Source organism: Dendropsophus ebraccatus, chromosome 1, assembly GCF_027789765.1.
Source record: "Dendropsophus ebraccatus isolate aDenEbr1 chromosome 1, aDenEbr1.pat, whole genome shotgun sequence".
NCBI lineage: Eukaryota > Metazoa > Chordata > Amphibia > Anura > Hylidae > Dendropsophus > Dendropsophus ebraccatus.
Genome location: NC_091454.1, coordinates 111,393,309 through 111,418,034, shown reverse-complemented (window position 1 = coordinate 111,418,034; position 24,726 = coordinate 111,393,309). Strand labels below are relative to the sequence as shown.

Here is a 24,726-nt window from a genome sequence, read left to right as displayed (position 1 = left end):
CATCTGGGGGATCCCGCCACTGGACCCCAGGGAAAGGGCCATAGAGGACTTTTAAATGCCGCTGTCATGTTTGACAGCTGCATTTACCGGTCTTAATTAGCGGGAGCTGCGATCCACCACGCCTGCTAATACCTGCGGTCTCCGGCTGCAGATAGCAGTCGGGATTGTGGCAGTTCAGAGCGGGGTCACGGCGCGGCCCCCCTCTAAACTCCCCAAACAACAAGATGGCGTAAATATACGTCATCCATCGTTGAGGGGTTATATTGAAAAAGTTAAAACATTGTTATTTTTTTTTTTTTAATCTTTAACATTGTTATGTATTGCCTGCTCTAGTAGTAAATTAATTTTCATTCATGAAAAACCCCTTTAGGTGTAAACTTTTCTAAATAACTACCGTATATAGATTAAAAAGATGCTATACAAGCTTACAATGCAACTTATATGAATTATTTGTAGACCATGCAATAAGACACTTTAAGTGATACTGTCACAGGCTGCCCGGGTGATCGCTTGATCGTCCGGGCAGCCCATAGCATATAGCAGTAGTGTGCTGCCGCCGCTCCTCTTCCACGGTGCGACAGCAGCAGATCATTGCTGTACGAGTCATTTGTCTTTCAACAATGTTCGTTCATGTTGGCTGATCATTGCCTGCTATTACACAAGACGAATATTGGCCGATAATCGTTCTGTGTAATAGGGCCTTAAGTGAAAAACCGCTGTTTCTGTGATTATACTATGCGGCCCTCAACAAGGGCATTGTAACTTGCCAAACAGGTTCCTCTTAGCTTGCATACTATAAACCAGTAAAAATAACTTACACATATCTGATTTGTAAAGTAAACTTTACTATATTTAAAAGAGACTTACCTTTCTGTTCACAAGTTTTTCAAGAGCAAGTACCATTTTACCCACAGAGTTTAATATATTTTCATTCAATCCATCTTGATTGAAAACACTAAAAATTTGAATTAAAACAGATTATGGCAAATTGCTGGAACCAGTACTAGTAAGGAAATGTAAACCAAATTAAAAAAAATGGTATATGGTACAGAACTCTCTGGTGCTACACAGGCTCTCTGCATTTTGCATGAGGCCTGAAGTGTACACCACTTAAAGGGAATGTATCACCCACATTTTCTTTTACTGATTAGAATCAGATACTAATATTTAGTCTTTTATTCTAATCTGTTTCTACTTTCTTAATGTATTTTACATTTTGTACATTGATATTGGGGCTGCCATTTTGCCTGAGCTGTTTCTTACAGCCTTTAGTGACTTGTTTTAAAGCAAGACGCATGAACACAGACAACAATAAACAGACTCGTGTCCTTGAGATGGATGTGAAAAATTACTGAATATCCTCTGTGACCTTTAAAAAGGTGACTCCACAGGGAGCTGCTATTGTCTTCTCTAACTACTGGTGTCACATATCGCTGCAATGCTTTACAGATCACTTTGCAGCAGCCTCCTCTTATCACCACAGACAAAAAAGGGAATGTCAGCTTAGTTTTAGCCCCAGTGGTGAAAATAAAAACTGCAAGATTTCAGGATTAATTTTATAATATAGACAGAAAAATGGGAAGTTAGAAAAATGATTAAAAATTCCTAAAAAATATGTTTAACATAAAAACATTATTTAAACAGCAAGTCATTTTGTGATGATACATTCTCTTTAAGCTCACACTCCTGGTCTGACAAGGGAGGTGGAGAGATGTTATAGCACACTTAACTGTACAGTTGCTGAAGCAACCTAATGAAGCCTGGTGAGCATCAAGCAAAGCTCTTATAAATTATAATAGCAAACACACAAGAATAGCGGGATTCAGAAAATGACCATAATGCAGGTAGGGTTCACAGGCAGGGTCATTTGCCTTGCACAGCAAAGCAAATGACAAAGGCGGCAACATTCCAATACAAACAAAAAAAAATCCCTTTATTATACTGAACTTGCAATGCTTCAGCTCTTTTCTTAAGCATGTTTAACAAAAAATCTAATAGGTTGTAATGTTTAGTTTTTTGGAGTACTGCTTTTTACATGAATTAGAATAGGACATGTACACAATACTTACTGGATATTGCACAACTGCCTTGGCAGCCAGTAGTGCCTGTCCACATCTGATGTCACATCATGTGTAAGAGCTTAAAGGGGTTATCTAGTTAAGCTCCATTTACTTCAATGGAACTGAGTTTCAAACCTCACCCAATCTGGAGACAAGAGCGGTGCAAAAGTGGCCATGTTTTTGTAGCACTGGATAACCCCCTTTAAAGCATACCTGTCATTATAACAAAGTTCTGATATGTTATAGCCACATGTCAGATGTTTGTATCAGTGGGGTCCTGGTGCTGAAACTCCTGCCAATTGCTAGAACAAAGGGGCAGAAGTGCTTAGCAGCGCACATTCTGCCCCTTAATCCCCACTCTCACTGATAAAGTAGCAAAAGATGGAATTCTAATGGAGCCTATAGAACTTCCGGTAGACATGATTGCCAGAAGTCCCATAGGGTCCTATTATAACTCTGTCTTTTGCAACTTTAGTGGTGAGAACAGAAATGAAGGGGCAGAGAGCTTGCTGCTAAGCGCTTCTTCCCCTTCGTTCTCGCGATCAGCGGGGATCTCAACATTTGGATCCCCACTGATACAAACTTTTAAAATGTGGCTATAACATGTCAGAAGTTTGTTGTAATGACAGGTACACTTTAAGTATTTTACTTTATAGGCACTCATTTACAGAACCTTTACATGGCTCCACTGTTGTGCAGGCAAAGACAATACTGTGGTTTAAAAAATTGTGCCAGATTCATCATTTATTGTATGACAAAATGAGAAATTTGGTGCATTTAATAACATAAGAGAGGAATCTAGAAACGTGTTGTGAAAGTGTTGCAAAATATAATTTCTCCCTTTGTGTCTCTGCAGCACTGTTTCCTTAAATAAAGAAATGTATGTATGTAATTGTTGTTTGATTGGTGAATTTAAAGATATTTACATTCAGACAATTTACCGTATTGCATTAATCACGTGCTCTGTGGTCGCAGTGCCCTCTTCTAGCTGCACATCTGCAGGCAGGTTCAGCGTGTTCTCTACAGGAGCTACCACAAGAGTTGTCACTGGAGGTGTTGGGTGCAGAATCTTCTTCATGTGATTTTCCAGAAACTCATTCACAGCAGATGCTTCTGCATGTACAGGGGCTGGTGCTGACAAGCCCTTAGTGCTTATCGCTTTTACTAACCTTGTTTCTTTTAAGAAGAAATAAAAATATGCAAAACCTTAAATGCCTATTATTATAACAGCAAAAACAACAAAAGTATCACTGTTGTTATAAATTTTAAAATCTAAATAAACAGAAGATGTGATATAAAGCAAGTTTGCAATTTACATTTATTTTTTTTGTTATCATGGAAAACACGGCACTTCCTGTGTTCTGACTTTTTTTTCCCTCAGAGTAATAAAATGGGAAGTCCTGTGTATCCCAGGCCATCTTAGCGCTCAGCCTCACAGAGAGAAGGCAGTCATGCGATTGATGGACACATTGAGCCTTGACTCTCTGTACTGGCCAGAATTCCTGTGTTAAGTCTGTTTTTTTTTCAACCAGCACAAGTCAGAAAATCTGCCTCAGGTGACTGGACCTGGATTTCTGGTAAGTTCAGCTTTGTTTTACAGCATAATAGCAACAACAAAAACAATGAATGTATATTGCAAACTTGCTTTATATCACATCTACTATTGATTTATATTTTGAAAGTTATGACGACAGTGACACTTTAAAGGGTATCTGTCAGCATCTGGGCCCTTCCTAAGGTGCTGACAGTATGCTGTAGCTAGCAGTTTCTTAGTGAACATGGTGCCTTTTGGTAATTTGTCAGTGCAATGGATTATGTACAAACCTACTGTAAAGAAGTGTCAAAGTTTTGTTTGTGCCATAGCTCACCACTCCTTCCTCCTCTTCATGAATAATCAATGCTGCCTGACCTCCTGCTCGCTCAGCTGTCAGCCGGTGTCTCTGATTGCAGATCAGTCCTCTGTAGGCAGTTTATGTCTAAAAGAAACACTAATCTATCTTTGAATCTCTGACCCCAAATGTGTTGGAGCTGTGGTCTAGAAGTAACTCACCTGTCTATAGACCTGCCAGCAGTTTGTTACATGGTTCAAATCCCTTGATGGAAATGAAAGATAGGTCTTTATTATTTTTCCTTTTTTTTCATTGTTGTATCATTTTTAAGGCTGTGTTCACACTCAGTATTTTGGTCAGTATTTTGCAGCCAAAACTAGGAATGGATTTAAAACACAGAAAGGCTATGTTCATACACTGTTGAAATTGGCTGTCATTTAATGGCAAATAACAGTCATTATTTCAAAATGTTTTAGAATAATGGCATTTTTTTGCCATTAAATAGCAGCCATCCATTCAATTTCAACAGGGATTTGAACCAAAGGGTGAACTGCTAGCAGGGGTAGTTACCTCTAGACCACAGCTCCAACACATTTGAGATTAAACTATATCTGAATGTTTCTTTCAGACATAAACTGCCTACAGAGACACTGGCTGACAGCTGAGCAAGTATTGATTTAACAAACACAAAGGAGAGGGAAGGGTTATTAAACGGGCACCTGGCATAGCTAGGAAAATGGCATTGATTTTTCCAGATGCATACAGTGCTTGCCCGGTAGGAAGACCAGGTGATGTACAGCAAGGAGGCAGACACACCTAATTGATCGTGAGTTAGGGCAAGAATCACATTTCTGCGACTGCAATATGGCAGCCTCAGATTCACTGGGATTTACAGAGAGGCCTGCAGCATCTGGCATGGGGGAAGGGCTTTAAGTTAGACAGGCTATACATGAATGTTTTATCAGTCTAGGGCCCCCACCAATTCAAAGACCATCTGGATATTCTATCACAAGCCAGGTTACACATACATGGCCCCACCCTGTAAATTCTAATTATAGTAAAGATGAGCAACTTTGTAACATCTACTATTTTTTTTTTTTTTTTTTTAAAAGACTCCTTTCAAGCATCTTTTCACTAGTAAATAGCTATAGAGCGTAGATAAAAGTTCATGTTCACAGAGAGATCAGGTTAAAACTGCCAATAACAATTGGTACAATGTTAGTCACTTGAAAAAAGTGTTGTCGCCTTCATAATGGAAACATAAAAATAAGATACTGTTTAACAGCTACCTGAAGTTAAAAAAAACTAAATGATGTTACCACCTTAAGGAAGCAGCCTTTTTTGTGCTTCTCTTCTATCCTTCCTTTTTATTTGTGGAAATACTTTTTACACTGTTAGTCCCCCTAGGGCAGTGTTTCCTAAACTTTTCAAGTACCCCCATGCGACGAGATGCTCCAGCTGAGTACCCACAAGGATGCAATTAGAGATGAGCGAACCAGGTTCGGGTTCGAGTCCATCCGAACCCCAACATTCGGCATTTGATTAGCTGGGGCTGCTGAACTTGGATAAAGCTCTAAGGTTGTCTGGAAAACGTGGATACAGCCAATGACTATATCCATGTTTTCCACATAGCCTTAGGGCTTTATCCAACTTCAGCAGCCACCGCTAATCAAATGCCGAAAGTTCGGGCTCGGATGGACTCGAGCATGCTCGAGGTTTGCTCATCTCTAGATGCAATCCATTATAAAAATCCACTGCAATACTGTGTACTATTATGGCCTATGGCTCTGCATTCTCGCAGCGGATTTTTAAATTCTGTTGTGAGAATGTAGTCACTGCCTATTTAACTAATTAGCTGCCAGGCCTTGAATAGATCATGCTTACCTGCCTGCACTACCACCTGCTTCTCAGTCATGCGGGGCACAGCCGACCTGCTCAGCCAATCCGTGGCTGCAGTGGGACAGCACAATGATTGGCCGTCAGTAAGCTAGACGCTAGAGAATGCAGGCAGGTCAGAGCTGGCCGAGGGGCTCACCTCCACCGGTCTGCCCGACACCCTGGGACCCCTTAACATGATGCTGCTGACCTTCTTCGAGCCCCCACTGGACGCCACTGCCATGTGGCGGCCACCGCAGACCTGCCTTAAGCCCTGGCTGGACGCCACTGTCTCAAGCCCTGGCTGGACGCCACGCTCTGATCCAGCAGCCACAGGAGGAGAGTGTTCAGGAGACATTGCTGCTTTGCCCCATGCGCTCACCCTGCAGCTCCATCCTTCGCCTAGCAGCATTACCAAGCCCCATCCCCCACTGAAAGTGGGTGGGCTGGTGCTGGGGCACAGAAGATGAGAGCAGCGGCAGTGATTGGTGCCATAGCATTGCTGATTGATAGCAGTGTCCCGACACCCAAAGTGAAAGTTTATTTTTTCCCACCTCCCGCTCACCCCCACGAACCTGCATTGCGTACCCCCTGTGGTACGCGTACCGCAGGTTGAGAAACAATGCCCTAGGGAGCTTGTACAGATTACTTACAGATCACTTACTGCATATAATACAATACTACTTCAGAGTACTGTCATACCTGCAATCTAATGTAACATGGCAGCTACAAAGGCCTTCAGAAGGTTGAAGACCTCTATATGTCATGACAACCAAAATACACCCCTACGAATGTGGGAGGCAGTTAGAGAAAATACAGGACTGGCATCTGTCACGTAGCATCCCAGATGCCACAGACACCACTGACTATGGCATCTAGGGGGTGAGAAAAAGCCAGCAAGGGAGGTAACTCCAAAGCGAGTCACTGAAAGTTGTCAATTCATAGAAAAAGCAATAACAATCTGGCTGCTTAAGGTGAGACAGCTGGGAACCCCACCAATGCTGAGAACAGAGACACAGTTACCCTGCAATTAATAAAGTGCTCACCTTTTCATTAACAGAATGTTTCTGAGGGCTAAACTTGGAAATGTTCGGCGGTCCACTAGAGAATGAATGGAGCGCAGGAGCAGTGAGCACCATTTATTGTGGGAACAAACTGGCATGGGAATACCCCTTTAACCATGTCCACATTATGTATATTTTCAATAAATAACAGCAGTTGTTGCAGATTGCAACACCGGCCGCTATTTATTGATAGTGAGAAATAATGTTAGTTTCAAAAGAATGGCCGCAGTGTATACACTACAGCCGTTGTTCTTTGCGGCCACACAAAAAACTCTTATGCCTATTTTGTGAATAGCAGCTGCACAAAATAGGCTGAGCACACAGTGTAAAGTACGGCTCCCATATGGCTGCTCCCATACGGTCTGCTATGATCAATTGGAGCACGAACATAAAGTGATGTTCACCTGGCGGATACTGCAGTATCGGCTGGGTGAACATATCAGACAGTGGCCACTGTGTGACACGATTGTATTACATAGCGGCTGCTGTTAGTATATAATGTGAACCTGGCCTTAAAGTGATACTGTCACTTCCCCCCTTACTCTATGTGCTGTTCTCCGCACAATCCACAAGCTTAGATGTTGCACATTTGATTATATATATATATATATATATATATATATATATATATATATATATATATATATATATATATATAGTGTATATACCTGTATAAAACTTTTTTGCATCTTCTTTCTGTTCTAAAATTGCTTCTCACTGGGGGACAGTGTCAACTAGGAGGGGCTTCGTCACAGTTGGCCCCCCCTCTCCCCAGCCAGCAGATGGGTCCCAACAGCCGTGAAGCCCTGTCCAGTTGACAAGGTTTACCAATTAAATGAAGCAAGAGTAAAAGGGGTGACAGTATCACTTCAAAGTGTAACTGTCATTTCAGGGTCATTTTTCTGAAAACAATAAATATCTATGATACAAGTGATTTTAAGAAACTCTGTAATAGGTTTTATTTACCTTCTGTATTGAAAAGGCTGTTTTCCTAGCTCCCCGCTGACTTCAGAAGAAGCAGGATTTCTGTGTCTATTACGTGTCTATGGAGAGGGGAGGGGCTGAGAGGAGTGAGTGAGCACGGAGCAGTCTCTTCTTCCTGCTCCCTCATCTTCCTCGACCCCTCCCCCCTCTATAGGATATAATGGACACAGCAGAACCAGTCTTCACTGGCTTCTCTGTAATCAAGACGGGTTTGCCTAATAATGCACAGATAAGTAGTGGGGGGGGAGAAAGAGGCTTTTTTGCCTAATAACACCTATTATAGAGTTTCTTATAATCGCTTATACTACTGATTTCTGCAAAAAAAGAAAAAGAAAAGAAAATATGACAGTTACGCTTCAAGTCCTTCTGACAAGTTCCCTTTACGCTAACTTTATCCTTTGATCTTAGTCTTTTTTGCCAATTAAAATATATAAAGAACTCTTCTTTATGTTCCCAAGAGAGCAGATATGTTCCCTCATCTTCGCACAACCCTGTAGGAATTAGCCTGCTTTCTCTGTAATTCTTCTGCTAAAAATGAACAGATCGTCATGAAATTAACCCCTGTGTTCTCTGCATGATTTCCACAAGTTTCATTTAAATGCAGAAAATACTAGACAATGTAGACAATAGTATCCAGTTTACTTTTATCACTGAATATTAGGTTTAGTATTCCTCTAAAGATCAAGTTGCCAACAAGTGTATTTTACTTGATATTTTTTAATATCCACGGGTGAGGCTGTGAGGAGAGGTGTCTCTATGTCCCTGTTTTGTTATTCTTTGGGATATTGAATAAAGATCAATGTTTCGTGGTGAGTGCCACTGGACATGACCTTTTTTATTTATTAACACATGGACTATTTTGTGTGGCTGCTATTCACAAAATAGTCCATGTGTGAATAAATAAAAAAGATCATGAATGCTGATAGCAGCTGTCCCTCGCTCACTATGAAGCGAACTTAGCTCCTGAGCTCTCTTTATTGCGGTATATTCAATCTGGACGTACCAGTAGGCCCAGGGTCATCTGGTGACAGGCCGGCCCAGGCGTACCGCTACATCCAAGGTCATCTAAGGCAGTAATTTTCAACCTTTTTTGAGCCGCGGCACACTTTTTATACTTAAAAAATCCTGGGGCACACCACCAACCAAAATGGCACAAAATGACACTAAAACAGTACATATTATACATATAGTTAATAATATAGATTCTAAATGTATTTATACTCACTCAGTGTGAAACCTGGACCTGTTTTCTTCTCCCCCCTGTGCTTCTCTCCTGTGCTTCTCTCCACCACGCTTCTCTCCACCACGCTTCTCTCCACCACGCTTCTCTCCACCACGCTTCTCTCCACCACGCTTCTCTCCACCATACTTCTCCCCCCTGCTTCTCTCCTGTGCTTCTCTCCACCATACTTCTCCCCCCTGCTTCTCTCCTGTGCTTCTCTTCACCATACTTCTCCCCCCTGCTTCTCTCCACCATACTTCTCCCCCCCAGCTTCTCTCCTGTACTTCTCTCCCCCCAGCTTCTCTTCTGTACTTCTCTCCCCCATGCTTCTCTCCACCATACTTCTCCCCCCTGCTTCTCTCCCCCATGCTTCTCTCCCCCATCCCCATGTTTCTCTCCCCCCTGCTTCTCTCCCGTTTCTCCCCCATCCCCAGGTTTCTCTCCCCCATTGTTTTCTCCTGTTTCACAGGGGCACCATAGTTTGGGGAACTTTCCCCGCGACACACCCGACCATGTGTCGCGGCACACTGGTTGAAAATCACTGATCTAAGGGTTAAAAGGAACCAGTCACCACGAAAATGCTACCTAAGTTATCAACATAATGTTATAAAGCATGGCAGATTGAGATTATATATGTATATTTATAAAGTAAGTTTTCAGGTTGTACACTCCAGGGATGGGGTGGGGGTTGTAACAGCATGTTTGAGAAGTGTGCTGGTTTCTGCTACAGTACATTTTCATAGCGTTACAGGCGTTTTTTAGGTGATTGGTTCCCTTTAAAGGGTAAACTCACACAGGCGTATCCGCAGCGGATTCAACGCTGCGAACTCACAGCTAAATCTGCAGCGGATGCCTCCCCTGTGAATTCCAATGTGATTACATACTGGCTGCGGGATTGTCATTCCGCTGCCAGTATGCAAGTCCCGGCCCCATTAATCCCCGCCGCTCCAGATAATACATTACCGGCACCATGATCCGGCAGCGTCTGAGGCTCTCGGGGGCGCACACTGATTGGTTGTGAGGGACCTCCGGGAGCCGGGAGCCTCAGACGCGGCCGGATCATGGTGCCAGTAATGTATTATCCGGAGCGGCGGGGGTTAATGTGGCCGGCACTTAAATACTGGCAGCAAGTATGTAATTGCATTGGAATTCACAGGGGATTGATCCGCTGCCGATTTAGCAGCAAATTCACAGCGTTAAATCCGCTGCGGACCCGCCCGTGTGAATTTACCCTAAAAGCTCAAAGCTCCAATTTAAAAGTTTAAAAAAATCTACTGAACTGTGTGCAAAGAACTAGTTTGCTTTAATACCAATCCAGTTTTAAAAAAGTTAAAATAAAAAACAGCAGCCATTGCCATCAGCATGGGTTTTTACACTGCTTCCCACAGACCTTGAATACATTTACATTTTAAAAGGGAATGTGTCACAGATTTTTCTTTCATCGATTACAGCCAGACAACAAAACAGGTTCTTTTTTCTATTCTGTTACTATTTTCTGAGTGTAATTTTGTTTGTTTTGTAGATTATTATGGAGGCAGACATATTCCCTGGGCTTCTGCTTAGCTCTGTTAACAGCATTTGGGCATGTGCTTTATAGCAGCAACATGAAACCTGCAGTTTTGGGCTGCATTCACACTACGTATATTTCAGTCAGTATATTTCAGTCAGTATTGCAACCAAAACCAGGAGTGGATTAAAAACACAGAAAGGATCTGATCACACAATGTTGAAATTGAGTGGATGGCCGCCATATAACAATAAATAACTGCCATTATTTCAATATAACAGCCGTTGTTCTAACAGCAAATATTTGCCATTAAATGGCGGCCATCCACTCAATTTCAACATTGTGTGAACAGAGCCTTTCTGTGTTTTTAATCCACTCCTGGTTTTGGTTGCAATACTGACTGAAATATACTGACTGAAATATACGTAGTGTGAACGCAGCCTTAAGAAGACTCATTGACTTGTGCCAAAGGTCACTGTTCTAGGAGCTGGTGAGCTATCACCTTTCATTGTTATCGTGACTGTGATAATACTGGGGTGCACTTTGAAGCTTATTATTAGGAATAGCGTCCAGAATGAAAACTACAAGATTTCAATATTATTCACTAACCACTAAAAATATATTTACCATGAAAACGTAATATAAACAGTAGGTACTTTTCTGACCACATTAGATGTAACTCAATAGCGTAGATATCTGCAATGTTAGGCATAGAGACTGGAAAGCTGGAGGACAATCCCTATAGATACAGTAATAACTATCATAACCGGTTGTCAATCACACTTTGCCTTTCTTCTAAAATTAATGTGAGTAGATCAATAAAAAAGTTCAAGATCATATAGGTCATCTAAGAAATATAACAAAAGCAATTACCATCATGCACCAAGCTCTTCCAGTATGTGGAATGCACATGCCTTACATTCTGTATGGATTCTAATGCACTAGAAAAATAAAAGATATTACTGTTAGCCTATCTATATCATAAAAATCAAAGTCTGTCTGTCTGTCTGTCTGTCCTCTATAGACTTCCAAACGCCTGAACCGTTTGACCCCAAATTTGGCACACAGATACATTGGGTGCCCGGGAAGGTTATTGCGAAGGTCCCGTCCCCGCCAGATGTACAGGAGGGGAGGGGGAGGGGAAAGAGAGGCGCCCCATAGAGATGAATGGGAAAATCTCCTCACTGCAAACACAGGTGATATAATTAGCTGCAGCAGAAACGGCAGTTGGAGCCTTAGCAACCAATAGGATTACTGCTTTCATTTTCACAGGGAGCAATGGTTGCTAGGGAAGCTGCCTCACAACATCCACAGTAATAACTGGTAGACCCCCTACTCCATCTATACAGTACATGTATATACAGGACCTCCTACTCCATCTATACAGTACATGTATACAGGACTCCCTACTCCATCTATACAGTACATGTATATACAGGACCCCCTACTCCATCTATACAGTACATGTATATACAGGACCCCCTACTCCATCTCTACAGTACATGTATATACAGGACTCCCTACTCCAACTATACAGTACATGTATATACAGGACTCCCTACTCCAACTATACAGTACATGTATATACAGGACCCCCTACTCCATCCATACAGTACATGTACATACAGGACCCCCTACTCCATCCATACAGTACATGTATATACAGGACCCCCTACTCCAACTATACAGTACATGTATATACAGGGCCCACTACTCCATCTATACAGTACATGTATATACAGGGCCCACTACTCCATCTATACAGTACATGTATATACAGGACCCCCTACTCCATCTATACAGTACATGTATACAGGACCCCCTACTCCATCTATACAGTACATGTATATACAGGACCCCCTACTCCATCTATACAGTACATGTATATACAGGACCCCCTACTCCATTTATACAGTACAGGTATATACAGGGCACTACAGGTATACCAAACTGTGACTGGGTAACACTGCCATACCAGACCTGACCAATACCGCCATACTGTGATTGGATAACACCTCCATACCAGACCTGACCAATACCGCCATACTGTGACTGGATAACACCTCCATACCAGACCTGACCAATACAGCCATACTGTGACTGGGTAACACCGCCACACCAGACCTGACCAATACCGCCATACTGTGACTGGATAACACTGCCACACCAGACCTGACCAATACCGCTATACTGTGACTGGATAACACTGCCACACCAGACCTGACCAATACCGCCATACTGTGACTGGATAACACTGTCATACCAGACCTGACCAATACCGCCATACTGTGACTGGATAACACTGTCATATAAGACCTGATCAATACCGCCATACTGTGAATGGATAACACCGCCACACCAGACCTGACCAATACCGCTATACTGTGCTGGATAACACTGTCATACCAGACCTGACCAATACCGCCATACTGTGACTGGATAACACTGCCATACCAGACCTGACCAATACCGCCATACTGTGCTGGATAACACTGTCATACCAGACCTGACCAATACCGCCATACTGTGCTGGATAACACTGTCATACCAGACCTGACCAATACCGCCATACTGTGACTGGATAACACTGCCATACCAGACCTGACCAATACCGGCAAACTGTGACTGGGTAACACCGCCACACCAGTCCGGACCAATACCACCATACTGTGACTGGATAACACCATCATATCAGACCTGACCAATACCACCATACCGTGACTGGATAACACCGCTACACCAGACATGACCAATACCAACACACTGTGACTGAATAACACTGCCATACGGGTAAATACAACCCTGCAGGTATACAGGACACTACAGGTATATAGGACCCCAAAACTATACACTACAAGTGCACGGGACCTCCACAAAACTATATACTACAGGTATACAGGACCCCAAACTTTACACTACAGGTATACAGGACCCCAAAACTATATACTACAGGTATAGAGGACCTCCACCAACTATATACTTCAGGTATACAGGACAACCACCAACTATATACTACAGGTATACAGGACCCCAAAACTATACACTACAGGTATACAGGACCCCAAAACTATACACTACAGGTATACAGGAACTCCACCAACTATATACTACAGGTATATAGGACCCCAAACTATACACTACAGGTATACAGGACCTCAAAACCATACACTACAGGTATACAGGACCTACACCAACTCTATAATACAGGTATACAGCACCTTCACCAACTCTATACTACAAGTATACAGGACCCCAAATATACTACAGGTATACAGGAACTCCACCAGCTATATACTACAGGTATATAGGACCCCAAACTATACACTACAGGTATACAGGACCTCCACCAACTCTATACTATAGTTATACAGGACCCTCAAACTATTTACTACAGGTATACAGGACCCCCGAACTATATACTACAGGTATACAAGACCTCCACCAATTATACACTACAGGTATCCAGGACCCTCAAACTATAAACTACAGGTATACAAGACCTCCACCAACTATACATTACAGGTATACAGCACCAACTATATACTACAGGTATACAGGACCCCAGAACTATACAGTACAGGTATACAGGACCTTCACCAATTGTACACTGCAGGTATACAGGACCTCCCTCAACTATACTCTATAGGTATACAGCCCCCCCAACTATACACTACAGATATGCGAGACCCCTAAAAACTATACATTGTGGGTATACAGAACCCCTCCAACTATGCACTACAGGTATACACTAATTCCACTGATTAACTCAGATGAAACAATACCTTTAGCTTGGCCTCCTGGGCACCTTAGAACAAATCTAATTAACACACTGACACTTTATACCCGGGCAGCGCCGGGTACATTTTCTAGTATATGTCTAAAATGCACAGCAAAGTATCCTAATCACTTATATAAACACCACGGGGCAGATTTGCTAAGGGCAATTACTATTATACATGGAAATTATTGGCCAAACAGGCGTCTTTCAAACTCGTTAAAAAAATACATGGTTTAAAGGTAGTGAATTGTGATAATTCCTTGGCCCTGCCTTCATGATATTGGTTCTTTAAATGAGAGCCAATTGGGCAGCACTCTGCCTGTGTAATACCAACATAAAGCTGTCTTATATGTAGATCATGTAAGCTAAACAAGATTCTTAGGCTAGACAGTCTAAGAATTTGGATTTATCTAAATCGATAACTGTGTTTGATAACTTTGGTGCATCTTAAGACTATCTAGTCTAAGTTTACACTAAATATTGGTTGGGTTAATTTGAACCAGAATTGTGCACAATTTCTGCATTTAATCCAACCCCTTTAAGCAAAGCTACACTCCTTTACTGGCATGGTGGAAAAAATGGTGGTACACAGCATGTTCAAAAACAGTACAATTCTACAATAGAAAAACTTGCCTCATGTTTTATTACTCTCATTATCTCATAATGTGACTACTATGAAATTTAGCTTTCAGATATACTAGTTCTATAAAGGTCAGACAAACGGCTCTGCTATTTCTATGCTGGGGAAAAAAAGGGAACCAACTTTAAATATCCTCTAAATTCTCAGTGTTCATCATCTAAACAAGACTAAGACGTGTCTTAGAATAGTATGTATGAGGAACATTGACAAAGCATACCTGTAACATGGTGTCATTTCTCCAGACAACCTGGGTACTGGATCTCTGAGCAATGTTCTTACTGTCATAGAAACGGACTCTGACAGAGAGCGTAGGTGGTATCCACCCTGTTGGAAAAAGGCTTGTAAATACTCTTTACTGTACACATAAATTATACTACCATGAACAATTCCATCATCTTTACCTAAAGGCAAAGTAATATTGTTGTTTTATTTAATAGATTATATTTTACAATTTAAAATACCAGTGCAATAGACCCAGATGAGAAACCTTATGGGTATGTCCTGTATAATGCATTTATGGGCATTAGGTGTGAAACTTGCAGCCCTCCTGCTGTTGCAACATCAAGGCATGATCATTTAGCTAAAAAAGTTCTGTTCTGTTCTTCCTATACACAGGAACAGTCGTTACAAATGTTGCCGTGTTCTCTATGAGTAGGGTTAAACCACAGCCAGACTACTCGTGGTGGGTTCCCTCTCCAAGAACAAACAGGTTTGGCTGTGATTTTCCATAATGGCCAATGCCTATCTCCATTGACATCATATGTAAAGCCCTAAACACCTTATACGTACATCGACCGAGAAAATATAAAAGTGAACAAGGACCGTTAGTCCTCCTTCATAGCACTACCAGACTGCTACCAGTCAAGCAGGAGCTCACAGTATCTGCAGGCCTATATGATCCTGCACACACATACAATTCTGCAGGTACGAGTTGCCCTAAAGTTAAAAAAAAACACAAACACAAAAAACATTCATGTTATACTATATTGTAATAAAGTAAAATAATAATCACTCTATTTTTATTAGATAAGAAAAGAAATGGGCCTGCTTATCCTTCTCTTAAATATCTTAGGCCTTACGTTCCACTGCAGTTCCTCCTGTCAGTGTATAAAAAGCAGGAAGGGTGGGAAGGCAGCAATACACAGGGCAGAGTAGTGTAAACAAACATGGAAGAAGAAAGTGCACCAATTACTATACACTAGCAGATAACTTGCATTCTTTACACAGGAGTCTATGTGCTATGCCATTAAACAGCACTACCACACCGGTATGAGAAGAGTATGTGGGCAGTAAACTCATGTATATTAGAAGACTATATGGTTCTTTTCAGATAAAATAATAAAAAAACAGATCACAACTTTTAAGTGTCCAATAGCAGAATTAAATTAACGTAGGGAATAAAACATGATGTACTTTTGAAGACAAACGATACTGAAATGCTACATAAGGGCAGGATCTCTGTTTTTCGTTTAGCACATGGGTGGTTTTGGTGGACAGATGCCCATATGTGGCACTCAGAAATAACACATGGGCTTACAGAACCCAATTAGTAAAACTGGCTCATGGGTAAAACGGTAACAAGGATACATGAACTTGTTCTATTTCAGGAAATAGACACTATTCAATTTGCTCAAACTATTTCTCCATTTTCTCACTGGCTCCACTATTTTACTTACAACATGGCACTTATGCTGCCTTATTGAAGCTCACAATCTAGCCTATAGCTTGTAAAAGCAGCTAATATTACTACTTACATACTGGTTATTGGTTTGGGGGACCTTAGAGATGACAAAATGCAAGATAGGCAGAGATCAAAATTATAGATGTTTTTGAGACTTCCTTTCCAGCATATTTGTATTTGCACTCTGCACTTTATATGCTTTGGGTTGCATTGGGTTTTGTTTGCGTTATATATTATGGAGCTGTAATATTCTTCCCAGTTTTGGTTTCTGGGAGTGGCCCTTATTACATGACTCCCATTTGCTTGCTCAGGTTTCTGAGTAACTTTAAATGTTTTTATATGTTTTGTCATGCCTTGTTGTTAAACTGCCAACACTAGCATTGAACTTGAAACTATAATTTCATACTTTGCAGTCGCAGCGGGCCTAGTGCATAGTGCACCCCAGGCTCGGCCTCCATGAAACTCTCTCAGCCCAAACAAAAGCATTTAAAAAAATAAAATAAAATACAGACCTGCACACAGCTTCGCAAGGTAGGAAATAAAGGCGTCGGCAATTCAGTGAGCATTCTTGGGGGTGACATTAGTTTTAATAAAGAGGATTCATTTCTTGGGTTTACAAACAGTGCTGCGGCCAAAATAATTTTTTTGTGATCTTTTTCTCTTCGTGTAATATCTATGTAATTTTTAATTGGTAGCACCCAGTCTTAAGACCCTATTCCACAGTAATGATAATCGGCCGGATCGGCCCCATTTGGCCCAATTCGGCCGATTATCGTTCAGTGAAATAGAGAGAACGATTAGCCGATGATCATGTCATCGGCTGATCGTTCATTTAGGGCCAGACCTAAAATCATCGTCCCCCACCGCACATCGCTACGGTTGAATAGCGGTGCGCGGCGGGCGACCGACGATTTGACAAGCAGCAGCAGCATACATTACCTGTCCAGGCTTCTTCTCCGTGCTGTCTTCATCCCCGGGTCCCGCGCGCTCCATCGTCAGCTGACGGAGCGCTCAGCCAATCACAGGCCGGGACCGCAGCTGACCGGCCATTCTGAAGATAGAGCGCGCGGCACCCGGGGATGAAGACAGCACGGAGAAGAAGCCTGGACAGGTAATGTATGATGCTGCAAGGACATCAGTAACAATAGGCCCAGTAAACGAGCGGCGATCAAGCAGATCGCCGCTCGTTTACATCGTTGATCGGGCCCCCATCGGCCCGTGGAATAGGACCCTTAGGGCCCTTTTACATATATTGTTTTGGCCGCGGGTGGCGCAAACAAGCACCAATAAGCGCTAGTTTGCAGTGCATGACACAGCATGACAAATCAAGGGGCCCAGGCTCCGCGAAGGATACTTATATTATTTGCACAGCCCTGGAAACTGACAGCACTGATATGTACATATCTGTGCTGTCAGTTTAAATATATCAACTAGCAGTCTATACTTCTATCTGCACTGCTTGCAATCTGGCACGTCTTCACCAGTCCAGCCTTTGGCTGTACCTTCAGGCCCTGCCTCCTCCGGCAGTAAATCATTCTGGAGGAGGCAAGGCCTAAAGAATCATCTGACAACCAGACTGGAGGTTGAATCACAAGCAGCGCTGATGTAAGTATAAACTACTGCTTGGGATCTTTAAACTGACAGCACAGATATACACATATCTGTGCTGTCAGTTTTCTTTTATCACTATGTGCGGTCGGCAACTATATATTTAGAAGCCTGCTTCAAAGACACAATCAGCTGAGGATTGGGCATTTTTCCCGCCCTCGGCTGGTCAGTATCACTTTTACACAGGCCAATTATCGGCCATAGGAGCGTTTCTAGCAATGCTTGTTGCCAATAATCTGCTCAGGTAAAAGGCCCCTTACACTATACTATACCGTCCAGGAAGTCCTGCCCCCCAGTGCATTGAACCGCCTCATTAACACATGGATTAAACTACACAAAAACAGTTTAGAGGATCAAGGTAAGAAAACTTACCCCGCATCCACTACAGGGACATACCAGCAGATTAGATACGTCTAACCTGCTGAGTTTCCCTTTATTGTTATGTCTGCTCATGTATATTTAATTTAACTGCAAAGCACATGTAGAAAATCCAGAATTTTGGTTTAGTGTCCAAATAAATTGGCCTCTCTCTTGAATTTGAAAGGTCATTCCATCTAAAGATTCCAAGCCCTACTTTGACTTGATCCTGAAATTTTTATCCCCACCTGGTTCAAAACGGGGTATCCATTGAAAATGAGAAAAGATACATAGAAGTGCTTCCATTTCACCAAACAAGAAAGACAAGAACTTACCTCAAGGATCATGCACAGTTTACCACCAGCAAGATGCATAAGCATGTGGGTGAGATGGGAGAAACACTCTGGAGTAGCGCACATACGCCCCTGTACACAAAGGATAGCAATGCACAATAAAACAAAAACATCAATAACATGAAGCTTGAAAAAAACAGAATATTTTTTAATAAAATAAGTACCTCAGGGTCTCCAATTCCTGAATCATAACCAGCAGAAACCAACACTAGTTCAGGATTAAACTGAAAATAAAAAAAATAAAAAGTAAAAAAAAAATCTGGTTAATTTTGCAGATAGCCGTGATATTATAGACAAGAACAGCATCCTAAACATAGTGTACAGGGTTGCATTTAAATAGAATCCATCACTATCATGCTGCCTAAACCACTACCAGCTTGAATTCCTGACAGGCTCCCCAATACCATATGATTTATTCTTATTCGGCTGTGCAGGTTCAGAAAATCATAGTTATAACTTCCGCTAGGAATAGGGCTCTGAGCCATTCAAGGGTTTTTAATAGTCCCTGACTGACAGATTTCTCCCTATACACATATTGTTAAAAATCTGTCTATCAGGTCCTGTAGACAATCCCAATGGCTAAAAGCTCCGTTCCTGGCGGAAGTTCAGATTTCTCTGAAACTACACAGACCTTCTAAGGGAATGATAGATCCATATGTTAAGTACGTCAGTACGTATTTTATGCTACGGAACGAGACACAGGTTCTTTTTACGAAAAATTATACCGCCATCTAAACATATGCAGCTAATGAAACAACAACACATTGCTATACTATTACATTTCTATATTTTGCCATAGCACCAATTTAATAGTTACCTCAAAGGCCATAGGCAGGAGCACATGGAAGAAAGCTGCAATATAATCTGCATTACCAATGCCAATCTAAAAACAACGCAGAAATAGTAACAGTTATGAAATACACATCAGTTCAATTTTATAACAGTAATGCAAAATGTAGTAATTTTCCATGCATAAGCTAAAAATGAATTCTACTGCAAATGTATTTTTAAACAACACAATTTGCACCTAGGGTGCTCAAAAAGCTGGCAACTGGCCAGAAGGGTGGTATTAAAAAAACTAAAAAGTGATCTAGGTAGTCAACTCTCCTGCTATGGGCAATACACCCAACAAGGAGAGAACACAGCAGCAGTTGCAGCATGGTCCTGCCTCAGCCACTGAGCCACTGGGCCTTAAATGTCATTACCCTAAACCGGAAGAGGCCACACAGCAGGGGCTGGAACAGCACCAGGGGTGGACATATCACTTGTGCAGCCTGTTCAGCTGCACAGGGGCCAAGGCCAATAAAGGGGCCCGCTAGGCTCAGACTCTAAAGTGTCAGCTCAGCATGGCACATGTCTGTAGTGGGCCCCCCAGGCGGCATCAGCACCCTTGGGGGCCCACGTAGTCACTGGATGCTGTGCCTTCACTTCCTGGATAACATGGTGATGTCACAACCCGACTCCCAGAGCTGTGCGGGCTGTGGCTGCTGGAGAGGAGGATGGCAGGGGGGACACTGAGGGGCACAGGGCACTGGAGGGACACTGAGCATCCCCTGCCATCATTTTCGCCGGACTTCTCCTTTAAGGGCCCATGTGATCTAATCCTTATTACTGCTGTTCTGGGGTCACTTCCACATTCTGAGCTATATATTCTAATTTCCCACAAAGCCTTAGTGTATAATGCACCAAGGACCCTCCAAGTACAACAGCTGCAAACACTACAACTCCCAGCATGTACTGCAGTCTGCAGCCCTCAGGATGTGCTGGGATTTAAAGTACAAATTAGTAGACAACGCAAGGGGTTGTCCCCTCGGAAACCACAACTCCCAGTATTCTCTGAGAGCTTCATAAGTGTAAGGCATTCTGAGAGTTGTAGTTATTGTTATTCCGGGAGTTGTGGTCACAGATACATCAGTACAGGATGGGACCAGGTTAGCATGTCGCTTCTGACGGGTTCTTTATTTGGGTGCCCCCCATGATTAGTTCTGTTGGTTGGCCACAGGTACCCCAGTCCCACACTGGGGCGTGCACAGAATCCAGTACAGTCCTTTAGGGGGCCCTGGCATCTGTACTGTGCTGTAGGGCCCTTGTGAGAAACCAGGACACATGTACCGGATACCCGGGTGTACATATGTGTGCACTTTTAAGGCAGAAAGGTGGAGATACGAATAGGTTATGGGGGCCCAAATTAATTTTTTGCAAAGGTGGCCTATGCAGTCTGTGTCCACCCCTGAACAGCACAATGCAGGTAACATATGAGACAAGGTGTAAGTTGTTCTTTTGTTTAGTTTTCAACCCTCCCCTGGCATCCATACATATAACATGTAACTGCAGCTCAACTCACATTCAAGTGAATGGCAGCAGAGCTGCAGTCACCAGGCTTGGGTCCACCACACAGTGACTAGAGACAACTGCTTCCATCACTGTTCAATGTGTAGTGCGCGTGACGAACATCTTATGGGTAAAGGTGCTGGGTTTCAGTATCCTGCAAAGGGTGCCACTCACCCTCCCCCAGGACCCCAACCCCAAGAGCATATTTGTTCCCCCAAGGGAACTCTCCAGCCATCAGGTAGGCCAGAGTATGATAAGAAGAGTAAGAAAGTCAAAAGAAATGAAAAAAGGAGAAAAAGAGGGGGATCTAAGAAAAGAAAGCAAAAAAGAGACCAACCCCTGAACACCTCCCAACCCATCACAGGGGTACCACTACCCTGTGTCCGAGGGAAAACCATTTATCCCTAATAAGGTGCGTTCCCGCTCAGCAGAGCGCTGTATTCAGGTGTATTCTTGAAGTCTTGCATGCAAGCTATGTCTTATAGAACTTTGCTGTCCTGGAGGGAGATCAAATCCTCCATGTCCTGTAGGTTATTCAATTTCGCAACCCAGAATGCTACTGGGGGTGCAGAGGTCTGTTCCCAAAATAGGGGGATGCAGGCTCTGGCTGACCAAAAATCCTACCAAGGATTTTTTTTTATAAAGCAGTGTTGGAACATTAGTCACCTTCTTGATCGCCTTACAGATCATGTCCCAAAATGTGGTCAATATGGGACAGGACCAGAGGATATGGAGATGGGTTCCCTCAGAGGACCTGCAACGCCAACACAACAGATGCATGTTCGGCCAAATCCTCCTCCCTTTTTAGGATGAAACCATGCGAGGCCAGAGCAGGGGGGGACAGCAACAATGCATATGTCAGCGATAACATGTGCCTTAGTGTGCCCTTATCCAAACAGAGTCTCAAAGGGAGTTTTGGAAGAAGCATAGGCGATGGTAGTGGAAGTGTGTTCAAATAATGTCTAAATTCTGTAACTCACTAGGGACCTAGGCGGACCGGATCTGTCATGCTTTCCAAGACAGTAGCAGAGTCCCACTTTCCGTTTTAGAACGAAAAGAGTCAACTCTGAATTTATCGGCTTTAACCCAGTGCTGGAAACTCTGGTCTTCCAGTCCCGCAGGAAAAAAGCGGGTTGCCCGAGACAGGAAAGCAGGAGGATTGGTGCTTATGAGCATATGAGTGCGTCTGTAAGGATTTGCGCATGCTGCAATCATCAGGCCTATAGTGGGGTGTAGCCGCAAACGAGGTAGGTTGGACAGGTGAAACCATGGGACACAGTAAAAAAAAAAAAGGACATTCGTGCAAGACTGTTCGGCTCTAATCCATGGCTTAGTATCCCCGTGACAACAGTTCAATGCTCAAATCAGATTGTAGTTGTAATTGTCTAAGGGCCCTATTCCACCGGACAATTATCGTTCAGATTATCGTTAAATCGTTCGAATCTAAACGATAATCGTTCGGTTGAAATGCAGTTAACGATTAACGACCGAACGAGAAATCGTTGATCGCTTTATAAGACCTGGACCTATTTTTATCTTTGCTCGTTCGCAAATTGTTCGCATTGAATAAGACATCGTTCAGTCGTTCGCAATAGATACAAACGCAATAGCGAATAAATAGCGAAGGAAAAACAATCGCAATTACGATCCTAAGTAACGATTGTCGTTCCATGGAAATGAGTGAACGTTTTCAGGTCATTCGCAATAGCGGTCGTTTGAGATCGTTAATCGTTATGCAAACAATAATCGTCCGGTGGAATAGGGCCCTAAGACTGCAATCATCTAAAAAAAAAATGCCTTTTGCCACACTAACGTGTCAGAGGTGTGGCTGGGGGAGTAAAGTGCAGTGAAGCCCACTGGCCACACCTTTAGGATACTTCAGAGCTGCTATAAAAAGCCTATTTTTAGAGGAGTTCAGCCTTGGACAACTTCAGTAAAGGTTTGGATAATATCACGCCTTACATAGCTATTGCTATGTAAGCACTTTGGGAATTTTTTTTCTCCACAAATCCAGAGAATAGCTGTGCAATGTTGAGGAAAGTCCTGGTAACATCACATGGTCATTGGCGAATCCGTGGGGGTGTAGTTTTGGCTGCATAATTTTCCCTTTAACCCCTTCAGGACCAGGCTAATTTTCATTTTTGTACTTTTTTGTAAATTTTTTCCTCTCCATGTTTATAAGGCCATGGCGCTTGCATTTTTTCACCTACATACCCACATTAGCTCTTCTTTTTGGCAATACCAACTGTACTTTGCAAAAACAGACTTAATGTTTCCATAAAGTATGATGGGAAACCAGTAAAAAAATTTATTTGTGCAATGAAATTGAAAAAAAAAAGCAATTTGTTTTCATTTTGGGGAGTTTCGTGTTTACGCCATTTGTCCTATAGTAAAACTGACATGTTATATATGTTCCTCAAGTCAGTACAATTACAACAATATGTAACTTATATAACTTTTATTATATCTGACTGCTTTTAAGAGATTAAAACCTTTACAAAAAAAAAACAAATGTATTAAAAATTGCATTATTCCCATCCTTATAACACTTTTATCCTTTGGTCTATGGGGCTCTGTGAGGTTTCATTTTTGTGCCATGATTTTTTCTTTCTATCGGCTCCTTGCATATATATGCGACTTTCTGATTTTTAATTTTTATGGATTTGATGTGACCGAAAATCGGGTTTTTGCGCTTACGCTCTCTGAGATCAGGAATGTGATAATTTAATAGTTTGGGTGATACACGCAGTGATACCAAATATATTTATTTATTTTTATTTATAAGTTGGGAAAAAGGGGTTGATTTAAACTTTTATTACGGGAGGGGATTTTTTGAGAAAAAAATATTTTTATTTTTTATACTTTAACTTTTAGTCCCCCTGGGGGGACTTTTACTATTACTACACTGTTTTCTCAAAGAGATTACTGCAGCACTGATCAATCAGATCAGTCCTGTGCTGCTCTGGGCTGCTGCAGCCCAGATCTACAGATTGCAGATTCGGGATCAGCATCAGTGCAACAATGAGCCCTGGCCGGTAAAAAGTCTAATGTGGTAAAAGACTAATGTGGTTAAATTTATGCACAAATATAGAAAATTCTGAAGGGTTCACAAACTTCCAAGGACCACTGTACTTGGCATTTTCTATCAAGGGCCCTTGATAAAGCGAGGTACACAAGACGTAAGGGTACGTGAGGTGGAAGGAAGTGGAAAGTATCTAGTTTTCCAGCGCTAAGACCGGCATGTACTTAGCACTTTCTTTACCTGCTGCATTTAGCTCTGGAAGATTTTAAGATTTCTGCACTTTATTGCTGATTATATTATGTCTCCTGTGTAAATACTTCTGCTAGTTACCTGTATATATACATAGGGGTCATTGTTGATTCTCTTCCCCATATAGTACATCTATTTCATCATGTGTTATCAATAAGTAATATTT

The 24,726-nt window shown here is 42.2% G+C and overlaps 1 protein-coding gene across 1 annotated transcript in view; it reads right to left on the bottom strand.

Annotated features, from left to right (window-relative positions):
- Nucleotides 1-24,726, bottom strand: part of HDAC10 (histone deacetylase 10) — a 55,485-nt gene that overhangs the window by 10,071 nt on the left and 20,688 nt on the right. Inside the window, exons 9-15 of the mRNA XM_069976810.1 lie at nucleotides 19,776-19,841; nucleotides 19,123-19,182; nucleotides 18,941-19,030; nucleotides 15,177-15,283; nucleotides 11,415-11,482; nucleotides 3,002-3,236; nucleotides 868-955 (exon numbers count right to left, since the gene is read on the bottom strand). Coding sequence (XP_069832911.1) covers nucleotides 868-955; nucleotides 3,002-3,236; nucleotides 11,415-11,482; nucleotides 15,177-15,283; nucleotides 18,941-19,030; nucleotides 19,123-19,182; nucleotides 19,776-19,841 — 714 coding nt within the window. The remainder of the gene's footprint in view (nucleotides 1-867; nucleotides 956-3,001; nucleotides 3,237-11,414; nucleotides 11,483-15,176; nucleotides 15,284-18,940; nucleotides 19,031-19,122; nucleotides 19,183-19,775; nucleotides 19,842-24,726) is intronic.